Raw genomic sequence first — 12,608 nt, 5'->3', positions numbered from 1 at the left:
GAGCACATGATCAGCAATACTTTTAACTAGAAATGCAGTAGAGTCTCTGGAATTCGAACGATTGGGGGGTATTTTTGATATTTCTCACCTCTTAAATTCGAACGATATTTTCAAAAAAAATAACGGAATTTATGTAGGATTCAAAAAGGAGGATATTGAGGGAAAAGACTCTTCCTTTTATTTAATAAATGATTTAATTGAAAAGAATGTAACTTCAACGTCTGCTTCCTATGAACAATCGAATGAGAATAATATTATTTTAAACTGGACTACTATTTTTCATCCAATTCCCACATTTATATATGATTAAATTTTGCATATTGTTTTCAATAAAGTACTCGAATAAACTAAAAACGGTATATTCATTTATTATCACCATTATCACATAGGCTAATTGTGCCAAATTTCGGCATAGTTGTATGCAAGTGGCAAAGTCTCAAGTTTGAAATGTAATATTTTAAATACAAATTGATTTTTTTATTCTTTCTTCTGAAAGAGTGTTGCTTGGAACCTTGTAAAGAGTTTACCGTCTTTATTTACTCTATAATCATTCTTAATATATTTTAAAATGAATAAAAATATAGACATAGCTTTGGTGCCCTATTTCGGCCACCTTCATTCTCATAGTTTCTTGCTCTTCGGGAATTCTTCCAATGCCTTTTTCACGTCATCTCGTTTGTCGAAGCTATATTTTTTGTTATTCTTTTGCATTGTATAATCTCTAGGTAAAATCTAAAAGTTCATGGAAATTCGAGGAACAAAAAAGGTGGCCGAAATTGCAAGCTGGCCGGAATTTGGCACACTTACCCTACTTCAGACTTTTAAATTCAATTTTGTAAGAAAATCACATTACAACTCACATTATAACTCAACCAGAGGAACCACTACTAAAGGAAAAAGTCGTTTTTTCATTCGAATCTGGCAACACTAAAAAAAGTGGCTGATGTTGCATTTAATTTTTAATGTTTTTAGGATTTTTTTTATTATTCTTGAGGAATTCTTCTTGCCTAATTTTGTTGAAAGAGAACTAATAAATATAAAAATGTGATAATTGTGATACATTTGTAAAACTTGCATGTTTTTTTTTTGAGGCCAAAAGACAGCTCGTTAACGAACACTGATAGAAAATTGGAATTTTTTTTTATCTTTCTTGTAACTTTTTTATGCTCTTCTTCCTTTACAAAGAAAAAGAAACTATTCTAGAATCCTTACAGTGCAAAGGATGTGAAATTTTTATAATTCTTGAAGGACAAAAAGGAATTTCTTTCTAGTCAATGACACTTCTGGTCATATAATGGAATTAGTTTCTGTGTCCGTAAGGCTTCCTAACAGTACACGGATTCTCTGGGAGGCTACATAGAACTTCTAGGGCCTCTTCCTGAGAAGATAGAGTATCAGGATGTTTGAAAAAAAGCCACCAAGAGCCCCAAAACAGATGACAAATACGGTCTGCAGGGCAATTTTCGAGGGCAGATTTCACACTAAAAAAAAACACAAGAAAAAACAGTAAAATTCACAGAATTTTCCCACAAATCACTTCACTGACCACTTCTTTAATAATTTTTGATGAATTAACTACGGGAATTTGCTTACTTCCGTGCAAAATGACGTGAAAAACATCAAGAGAAATGTCCCAAAGGGCACTGTCCGCCATCTTCTATTTGACAACTGAACCGTATTGGGTGCATTTTTCGAGCAAAGCAAGCACTTTTCAAGGCAATTTTTAGAAGATTTTCCACGGAGAATTCAAAAAATAAATAGCCAGAAGAGCTTCCAAAACTCCCCAATTTTCTATTCCAATTCATAAATCACCGATATTCCACGGAATTTTCATAATTTTCGCTGAATTATGAAATGTTGCAAAAGTCGTTGGGCGACCCATATTTAGCTTATTTTAACTATCAAATCACGCCTTTTAACCAATTCTATGTCACTAAACTAATTCTAAAAACTATTTTCTTTATGTTAATACCAATTCTCATTGAAATAATATTAATTTAACTTCAAAAATTGACTTTAAAAAGCAATCTTGGCGACGTTTTTTTTTCAAATCCTGGCGACTACCACTACAAAAGCAGAAAAACGACTTTTTCCTTAAATGTTGGTTCCTCTGACTCAACCGTCGTTCAAATTTGAGGAACTCGACTGTACTGACTTTTAGTTCCACTAGCGACCACCATGAACGCAAAAGTGTCTCATTTTGGATTCCCGTCAAATAATATCTGCAGATATCTTTAAGATTTCTGTAGAGAAAATCTACACCTCTACAGAATATCTGCAGATAATATCTGTAGATATTCTTACGAATTTTATTTGGGCTTGGGACAAAATTCGTCAGAATATTTCGGCAGATTTTCTGACGAATCTCTGACGAATTTCTGTAGATATTCTGCCGATTTTCTGTAGATTTTTTCTACATTCCAGACTTTCCAGACAAGATGTGTCAGAAGAGATGGAAAAATTTTTTCACTGAAGTTTGCAAAATTCAATAGAGTTTTATATTTTGTGATATCACGGTGTTTATATAAAATAAAGAATTCTGCGACGCCGTGTTACAAGTAGAGAAAAGTGAAGTGAAAACTTTAAGCAGAGTATCGACCTAAATTTCGTGTTTTTGTATCATTTCATGGGCGATTTTTAAAAAATTAGTATTTTTGCTCGCATCTTTTTACTTATTTAAAATGTTTAATCGGTAATGCTTGTTAAGCAGAGCATACCATTTTCTTTATAACTCCTACAGTTTCTACATAAATCAACAATATTTTTGTGAAGTAATGGACACTATGCCGATTTTCTCGGCAGAAATTCTACCGAAAATCTGTAGATTTTCTGCAGAAATTCTGCCGAAAATCTACAGATTTTCTAGCAGAAATTCAGCAGAAAATCTACAGATTTTCTCTGAATACACTGGAATATACCGTTAAAATTCAAAAAACCTCAGAGTAAAATCGGCAGGTAGAATAATGATTTGACGGGTTAAAAAGTGAGATGTTTTTGTTAGGCAACCTAACAACTCTGTTAACAGAATTGTTAGCTAGCTGTTTGCCAACTGTTAACACTTGGTCAGCCGGGCATTGAAGTATAAATTTATTTCGTGGGTTCTGTGGAAAAGTGACAGTTGTAGTTGCACGAAATGTCCGCAGCGCTGTCATCGCTGCTTCCCCCAACAACAACAACAGAATTTTATCATTTAATTCCACCGCAAATACCTTTTTTTTTAAGTTCATTTTCTTCCACATAAAATCTTTTTCTCAGGACAAATTCTTTTTTTTTTTCTTCAAAATTTTTCATTAATCCCTTTTTTAGTTTTTCTGTTTTTTTTTCCCTTAAATTATTTTTGTGTCGAATTATTTGAATTTGTGCTCTCTGTCTCTCTCTCTCACTCTGTGGTCAATGTGTGCTGTGTTAATCCCTTAGGGTGGGTCCCAAATTGTGCAAAAAAAAAACAAGGCAAATATCAAGAGAGCGCCCTCTGGAGGGGGGCATGGATAAAATAGTAGAATGGCAGAGGCACAAGATGTTGTCCTCCTAGCGGCCTTCCAAGTGGACAGGAAGCGTGTCAGGGCTATTTTGCATGGTGGACATGTAGCATGGGAACCGTGTAAGGCAGGACGACAGAATCGGAGGCATCAGGTAATTTCTGGTATTACTTTGCGGGGGGGGACTTCAAGGATTTTTCCCACTGACAATGTGAAAGTGTTGCAGGTACCTCTGACGGATGTTGTCAATGTTACAGTAAATAGCGCAACCTTGACACTTCATTATGGCACAAGAGGGCGTTCGGATCATCAGTGGCGCCTACAGCGGACATCTTTTGTAGCAACAGATGTGGCAGTTGTGGATTTATGGAGAACAGAAATTCAACGACAAATTAAATTGCAGGATTATCGACCGAAATATCTTCTAATCTTCGTTAATCCATTCGGTGGACGACGAACAGCTGGGAGGATATTCGAGAGACGTGTTAAGCCACTTCTGGAATTGGCGGAAATTAGGTAAAAAAAAGGATATACACATTCCCTCCAGGACCAATTTAGGTTAGAAAGATTTCGAAAAATCTGTGATGCAATTCTGATGCCGTCACATTGCTATCCCGACAAAATTTTCCCGATTTTGCGAAATAGAAATATACATCATACACAGAATCTTCACTCTGTATGAGTGGACACGGATAAAAAGTGTGGCGCTCTCAGCTGGATGGCATGTGTAGTAGTGCACAAAAAGCGGGATAATTGCTGTTATTTTGAATATCACGCGAATTTTATCTCGCAAGTTCCTGAAAGTCGTGATATGGCAAAATAGATGTACAGTGCCCGCTTCCTAATCCGGATCGCCGTAATCCGGACGAGTTCTCGACGGTTACATTTAAATTAATTTTGAGGTTATGTATGCATGTGTGTTCAGCAATGAAAATGAATTATCTTGTGATGTTTTTGTTTAATAAATGAAGTATAATAGCATAGAATTCTCTAATTGTCTTATTAATCTTCTTGAAAACTTTTATACAAATTCTTCAAAAAAATCTTGTATTATATATTCGAGACGTTGAACAAATTCAAAAAATCCATCCGGATTATGAAGCGGACATCTGTCATATTGTCTCCCAATTATCCGGATTACAAAGCGGGCACTGTATTTTAAGTGAAAATTTCACGATTTAGTGCTCAAAAATTTTTGTTAAAATTATTTCTATTAATTTTATGTAATATATAATTACATAAATTTAATGTCCACGAGGAATTATATAATGAAATTGGTTTGTAATACACATTTGCAAATGATTTCTTAGCTATTTAGATAATAATTTCTTAACTTTATATACTTTATACACTTTACCTATAAGTTGAAAGATATGAAACGGCTAGAAAATTTATGTAAAAGTATTTATAAGTATGACATTTAATATACATATTTATAAAACCAATTATTTAACCAAATTTCAAACAATTTCTAAATTAGTTTCTAAATAGTTTGTCTTCCTGTAAAGTTCACATTATTGAAACACATTTATAAAACAATTTTTTGAAATTAGTTTGCTAATAATTTCCTAATTTCGTCGTACTGTTACTCAAATACAAAAAGGTTTCGAAACCATTTCGAAACTAGTTTTGTAAATGTAGGTACAAAATGTTTACATTTCCATACATTTTTTCCGACAAAGTTTCGAAACTTTACATGAGGTGTTTCGAAAGTAGTTTCGATACCGATACAGTTTGTAAACTTGTCCTGGAGGGAAAGATACACATTCTCTACTTTTTTATTCCTTATAATCCTTTAATTCTCTATATCTTTCAAATAGATACGAATTAATTGTAACAGAACGCCCTCAGCATATCAGTGACACAATTGAGAACCATGACTTGGAGCCGTACGATGGCGCTGCATGCGTCGGTGGCGATGGCACCTTCGCTGAACTATTCAATGGACTCGTGGCCAGAGAATGTCGCCACAAGGACATTCCAATGTCAAATGGTGATCTACCACGACCACAACTCCCTCTGGCTGTCATTCCTGGCGGTAGCACAAATACCGTTGCTTTTTGTCTCCATGGCACTGATGACGTCACCACCTGTGCCATCCACATGATCCTAGGCCTTCGAACGGGTTTCGATTTGTGCAGTGTTCGAAGTGGTGATGGCCAGGTGCGACTGTACGCCAGTGTTCTGTCTTATGGCTATTTGGGTGATATTGCACGCGAAAGTGAACAATTGCGCTGGATGGGACCCAGACGCTATGACTATTCGGGTGTTAGGAAATTTTTGCGCAATAGAGGCTACAGGGGTGAGGTATCGGTACTACTTGATACAACAGATCCAACAGCAACATCACCAAAATGCTTAGAGCACTGTGACAGATGTTCAGCTCCCGATGATACCAATGACACCACCGAAACACCCTGGCAGGTAAGATAAATAAGTTTTGGGGAGACCCCGGGGAGGTTTGGGACAGGGGTACTGTGGGACAAGGTGATTTTTCTTCATTAATTTCTAAAATAAATGGGATTTAATCACTCCCTCAATCGTAAGCAAAATTAAGATGTATCTTGACTAAAAGAATGGATATCCTCATGACCAAGTCACATATAAGATTAATATTAAGATTAATACATTCTGAACTGCGAGAATGCCAAAAAAAAATAGCAAGTGTTTTATCTTGTCTCTCTTTTGTGTTTCGCTCGAAAACTGACCGAATCACAGTTGGCACGCATGGAAAATTGCTCAAATTGTCTGTAATACGATTCCGAAAGTAGGCAAAACGAACAGTAATATCTTACTCATCGCATTACTCCACTAGAGCAGTCCTGAGCTAAAAGAAAAGAGAAAATGAAAGGTTTTTTAATGTGAAAATTGTTTAATTTCCTTAGAATTAAGTTATTTTCACAAGAAAAATCCTTTTAATAATTTATTTGAAATTTTGATCTGGAAGATTCATATTCTTTTGAGCTGTCTCAAAATTCAGGAAAAGTTTGAGCAGAAATCCTTTTGTACAACACTATTTTGGTTAATAAGGAATGCAAAAGTACATTTTAGAAGAAGGGACACGACTTGCTAATAAGGATAAAATAGAGAAGAAAATATTTTGTCACATAACTCACGTAAATCATATTCTAAGAGAATAAAAAATCCTTAGATCAGTTTTTCGGAATACTCGTACAATCGCGCACAGCTCTGTTATAAAACCGTTCAGATTGCGCTTAAAAATTCGCACAGCTCAATCTTAAAACAATTAAGATCGCGCTTAAAACACGCACAGCTTAATAATAAAATGATTAAGAATATGCTTAAAAACATGCACTGCTCAATCATACAACAGTTGAAATCTTTACCGTTTTACGATTAAGCTGTGCGTGTTTTAAGCGCAATATTTAGCGTTTTATGGTTGAGCTGTGCGTGTTTTAAGCGCAATATTTAGCGTTTTATGGTTGAGCTGTGCGTGTTTTAAGCGCAATATTTAGCGTTTTATGGTTGAGCTGTGCGTGTTTTTTAAGCCCAATCCCTACAATTTTACGATTTAGCTGTGCGTGTTCTTAAACGCGTTCTTAAACCTTTTCCAATTAAGCTGTGCGTAATTTTAAGCGCAATATAAAACATTTCGTGATTAAGCTGCATGTGTTATTTTGCATACAACTTTGGTCATTCATACTGAGGCACTTAGGATTTGATGTATATTTTATGCTTAAGGTTTGCGCATTTTCTACAATCGATCTTTGAAAATATAAGCTTAAGTATTCTGTGTCTAAAACTAACCGGAAAAGTTTATATAATTAATCCTGTAAAGCATTTAAAAATTAAGTCTTGAGTTTCTTGATTTCATTCTGTAAAATTTTTATAAACAATTGTACAATTTCTAAAATCAATTCCAAATGTACTGGAACTCAGGTTGCATTTATAGATAGCTTTAAGTATTACTTTCTTATATCAGGGAAAGATTTGGATCATAAAATGTAAAATGTAAAATATCATTTGTCACATTTTACAAAGGAACAAAAACTAAAAGAGCATATTTTTAAATTTCAAATACTAAAATAAGATTGGTTGTTATTAAATGCTGTATTAAACTACTTCAAACTGGTTTTAACTTTATCGATTATTGGTTCAAAATAAAAACATACTAAATTTATTTCAAGTAAAATCAAAATCTTAATGTAGAAAGCAAGTTTTGAGATAAACGCGTTTAAAGTTTCCTTGAAGCTATCTTGCCATACTGCGCGTTCGGTTTTTTACAACTGTCAATTTGTATATTTTTCAAAAATATTGCTTTAAAGCAATAAAATAGTGCATTTTTAAAGAGTACTACTATTAAGCAACTCGAAAATTCTCTTTAAGAAATAAAATACGTAAATAAAAAGTAAATTTCCAATAGATAAAGGTTTTATGTCAAAGTTCTACAAAACACTCTTATTTGGCTAAAAATAAATTAAATAAATGCATATTTTTCTTGCATATTTTATGATTATTCGTGCATTTTTGTGTCGCATATTTCGAAGATTTTTTTTTTTTGCATATTTTGGCCAGCTCTACAAGTATCCTATAGACCGTATTAAATTGGAATACACTATCGTGAGTTTTTGGAATACTCTCTCAAAGTCAAAACATGAAAGTGTCCCAAACCTCCCCGGTCTCCCGTGACAGATGTCCGCTTCGTAATCCGGATTGATTTTTTTGAATTTATTCAACGTCTCGAAAATATAATACAAGATATTTTTGTAGAATTAGTATAAAAGTTTTAAAGAAGATTAAAAAGACATAATTAATGAATTCCATGCTATTATACTTTATTAAACAAAAACATCACAGGATAATAATTCATTTTTATTCCTGAACACACATGCACACATGACCTCAAAATGATTTTAAATGTAACCTTCGATAACTCGTCCGGATTACGGCGATCCGGATTAGAGAGCGGACACTGTAATTGGTTAAGGTTTCCTTGGGTCAAGAAGCCACTCTCGACAAATTCTAATTGATTTCGGACCAGGAAATTATGGCTACGTTTCGCCATTTTGTTCAGAAAGGGTTGGAATGGTCGAAATAGTCCTTTCGCTTGAGTCTTTTAAGGATCAAGGACACGAGAATTAAGTAGTCTCAATCGTCAAGCCTTTGATCTTGAACCAGGGGATCACAGTTACAGTTTCCCTATTTTCTATAGAATTACTTTTTTGCAGGTGATCCGTGGAAAGTTCCTAATGGTCAATGGTGCCAATATATCGTGTGCATGCCGTCGTAGTCCAGCTGGAATGTCACCTGGCTGTCATCTTGGTGATGGCTGTGTTGATGTCATTGTCGTCCATCATACACATTTGCTCAATAATCTTCGTTTGCTGCTCAAATTGTCATCACGAAGTGGTTCAGTGGCTGAATTGCCATTCGTAAGGGTCCTACGTGCCCGTAGTTTTCATTTTCGTCCAGCTGACACATCAGCAGATGCCCCACCAACCGGCTCAACACAACCAATTGCATGTGACAATGGTCGTAGGAGTGTATGGAATTGCGATGGAGAAGTTCTACTGGAAGGTGATACGACAGTTCGGGTACATCGGAAACTTCTAACAGTATTCCGACGACCACTGGCTGACACTAACACTCAAGGCTGTGCCCTCTGCAATAACTAAAACAAACAAACAAACTAAAAAAAGAACCTAAAAACTAAAAAAAAAAAAAATACCATCCGAGCATTCCGGCAACGCATTCCGATGTTCCTCTCTTTTATTTACTTTTATTTTTAATCTTTATTTTTTTTTTAATTTTTATTTTTCTTTTGAAATTTGAATATTTTTTACTACAAGTATTATTAGGGGCGAGGAGAGGATATGAAATTGTAAAAAAAAATAAAATAAATAAATTTAACCCTTCTCTCCCTTAACTACGTTAGCTTTTTTTGGTCCAAACAACGAGACATTAAACAAATGGTGATGCTCAAAGGTATTCCCTTGATTTTGGAAATGGTTTTTTTTTTTTATTTCTTTTTATTTTTTAAATAATAATAATCTTTGTTGGGGATTGTTTTTTTTTTTGTTTTTTCGGGATTTAATATAAATGAAGTATTAGGTTTCATATACGTTATATACAAGAGATAGAGAAAAAAAATATGAAGAAACAAGAGACGATGTTTAAATAATTATTGAGATTAATTGAAATAAATGGAAATATTTATGTGGCGGTTAATTGTGTTTGTTTTTTTTTTTTCTTTTCTGGTTTAAATTGAATGGTTAGTGGAACTGCTGTCAGGTGGTGCTTCAGGTAAGTAAGGGACGACGTATGAGAGAGAGAGAGAAAGAGACGCTAAAGCGGTCTTCAATCACAATTTTTTGAAAAAATTTAATTAGGATTGGATTATTAAAGATAATTAACCAATTAGGCTCCCAAAAACCTATAAAATTGCTCGTTATTTAGGAATTAGGGACCTTTGGAAACTGGGCTAAACCTCTAGTCTGAAGATCGGTTTAGGGATCAGCCCGAAAAATGAGGATTGATATTTAAAACTGCTGTCTCTCCTTTCAGTGCAAAACAGTAAAACAGAATTGGTCAAGGGGGAGATATTAGCTTGGAAGTGGTGTACACTGAAATGGAAGTACACTGCGGAAGTGGAAGTCTCAAAAATAAAATGATTTTTGCTTTTTTCATTTAAATACAGTAGGAAAAGTGCTGGTAAACATATAGCGCAATTAAAACATGTCCTGGAAAACTAAATTTATGCCATTTTTGATCGCAATTATCGTCAATTTCTCATCAAAATTCTCGTAAAAATGTACAAATATCGTTCAACTAATGCCATCTATTGCAATGGATGAAACTTAATGGAATTCCTTCCAAAAATTTAAATTTCAAATTATGATTTTCAGTTAGAAAATATTCGAGTGTAATGAGTATAATGATAGTCGATTCTTTGAGATGGTTTAGCTACTGAAAATTATCGGGAATGACTAAAACTAAATTACAGGATATTAATTTAAGCCTACTACTTTCAGAAAAAAAACGAAGAATTAAAAAAAAAAATGTAAAACATGCAGAGACAGAAAATTAAAAAAATATACATAAATGATTATTTTTATATAATATTTACGACTCAAGTTTTGAAATTCTTATTTTTGACACAACGACTAAAGTAGTCTAAAGCAGAAATCTGCTATAATTATATATATGGTTCTTTTGGTTTTGAGTTTTAATTCAACAATATATATATTTTTTTTATTATAAACTTTTATGTATTTTTTGTATACAAAAATAATATTTTTAACATAAAACGAACTCTATTTTTTAGAAGCGTGAAAAACTGGATTTTCGCATCTTTTAAGGACATTATATATTATGATTCATATACAAAATGTCATTTTCACATTCTTTTAAATAGAATATTTTAAATTTTTTAAAACTTTTTCTAGACAATGATGTAAATAGAGAGATTAAAATTTAAAGAAAATGTACATACTCTTGGTAGAATTTTGGATATTTTTTAGAACTTAATTTGTAGTCCAAAACCGTGAGTTTTTCAGTATAAAACTTTTGATTAATTGGTAGGTATTCCCTAATTTATTTTTTCATTATACTCTATCTTGTTCGAATTAACGTTAAATATACTTTTAAAAACGTTTTGTTAAAAGCGTTAAAAGTATAACAACAGCAAAACTTGAATCAACCTAAATTACATATGTTCAATGTCATGACACAGACTAGTCTTTTTTATTGTTTAATAATAATTCTGGATATTTAAGTTCATTACTAATTAATTAATGAAAAACAGCGTATTAAGGATAATTCTTGCAATCATTTTTGTTTTCAATATTAAGAATTAGATATCTGAAAAAAAAAACAAGTAAGTTATTTGGACATTTAAATTAGCAATAAGGATTTCCATGAATGCGAATGGCATTGCACGTATAGTGACGGTAGTTGTTCTACTGCGTTTAACACTTTTGTCAAAATGTTGAAAATTATTTAATGTATCTAGTAAAATATGAGTAATATAACGTTTTTTTCTATAATGTACCTTTTACTATAAACAGAGATGTTCAAATTTCGTATCCCAAATGGTACAGAGTAGGGTGTCAATAGGTGCTGACACGAGTTCTTAAAGTGTCAATAGGCGTTCCTTTCACCCTACCTAGTAAAAATAAAAATTAGATAAATATCACTATTAGTTTGTGAATTTTAATAAAATTTTTTGAAACACTAATAGTATATTAAAGAAACGAATATTGTAATGCAATTACTAGATTTATTTCTTTCACCAATTGAGTCGCATTGGAATATCAGAACAACTAACAAACTAGTAATAAATATAATTTAAAATTTTGCAAATGGTGAAGAAAAAGCTTTGAATAAAGTATAAGAAGATTTAGAAAATAGACGTCTTAGTTTTGTTTAATTAAAAAAAATTGTTAAGTGATGATATACACTGTTTGTTTCTATGAGAATTTCTTGATTCATATTTTCTTTTGAATACAATATTTTTATTTTAAATATATGTTCTACGTGAAAAATAAAAAAAAAATTATTATAACACTAACGCTTGCAGATCAATTCCTCATGTATAAATATAACTTTTCTAGATTAATTTAAAAAAATCAGCCTTCTAAGAGAAATTATTAAAATAGAGCCTTAGTTTCAGTTTAATTAAAATGCAATAACGATATCCAAAAAAAGCGAAAAATAATAATTTTAACGCTCGTTGAAGAAAATTCAAATTAGATTTTAGTCGTTACTTTTAAATTCAAACGCCGGAAGTGCTTGGAAGTGCCTAGAAGTGCCTAGAAGTGCTGGAAATCACCTATGGCACTTCCGGAAGTGTGGAAGTCTCTGACGTTTTTCATACAAATTTAGGAAGTGCTGGAAGTGGTGTACACAATTTTTCGTCTAATATCTCCCCCTTGATACATTCCGAGTTAACTCACATTAAGAATTTCACCTACAATAAGCCGGTTAGGATTATCTTTCCCTTTAAAACTGCTGTCTCTCTCCTTTCAGTGCAAAACATTTAAAAAAAATTGATCGAAAAGGTGAAAAAAAAACATGGTCTCCAAACGATGATCTATTCCAACATGGCCACTTTTCGTTGAGTTCGTTAAATAATTTCGATAAAATAAATTTGAAAAACTAAAAAATCCA

At 32.8% G+C, this 12,608-nt stretch overlaps 1 protein-coding gene across 1 annotated transcript; it reads left to right on the top strand.

Annotated features, from left to right (window-relative positions):
- Positions 1-3,034: 3,034 nt before the first annotated feature.
- Positions 3,035-9,668, top strand: LOC129808732 (ceramide kinase). The gene is made up of 4 exons (XM_055858526.1): positions 3,035-3,633; positions 3,706-3,995; positions 5,300-5,903; positions 8,669-9,668. The coding sequence occupies exons 1-4, from the start codon at positions 3,502-3,504 to the stop codon at positions 9,113-9,115; spliced, it is 1,473 nt and encodes a 490-aa protein (XP_055714501.1). The 5' UTR covers positions 3,035-3,501; the 3' UTR covers positions 9,116-9,668.
- The last annotated feature ends 2,940 nt before the right edge of the window (positions 9,669-12,608 follow it).

Source organism: Phlebotomus papatasi, chromosome 5, assembly GCF_024763615.1.
Source record: "Phlebotomus papatasi isolate M1 chromosome 5, Ppap_2.1, whole genome shotgun sequence".
Taxonomy (NCBI): domain Eukaryota; kingdom Metazoa; phylum Arthropoda; class Insecta; order Diptera; family Psychodidae; genus Phlebotomus; species Phlebotomus papatasi.
Note: the sequence above shows the minus strand (reverse complement) of the source record. Positions and strands in the feature narration are given on the sequence as shown.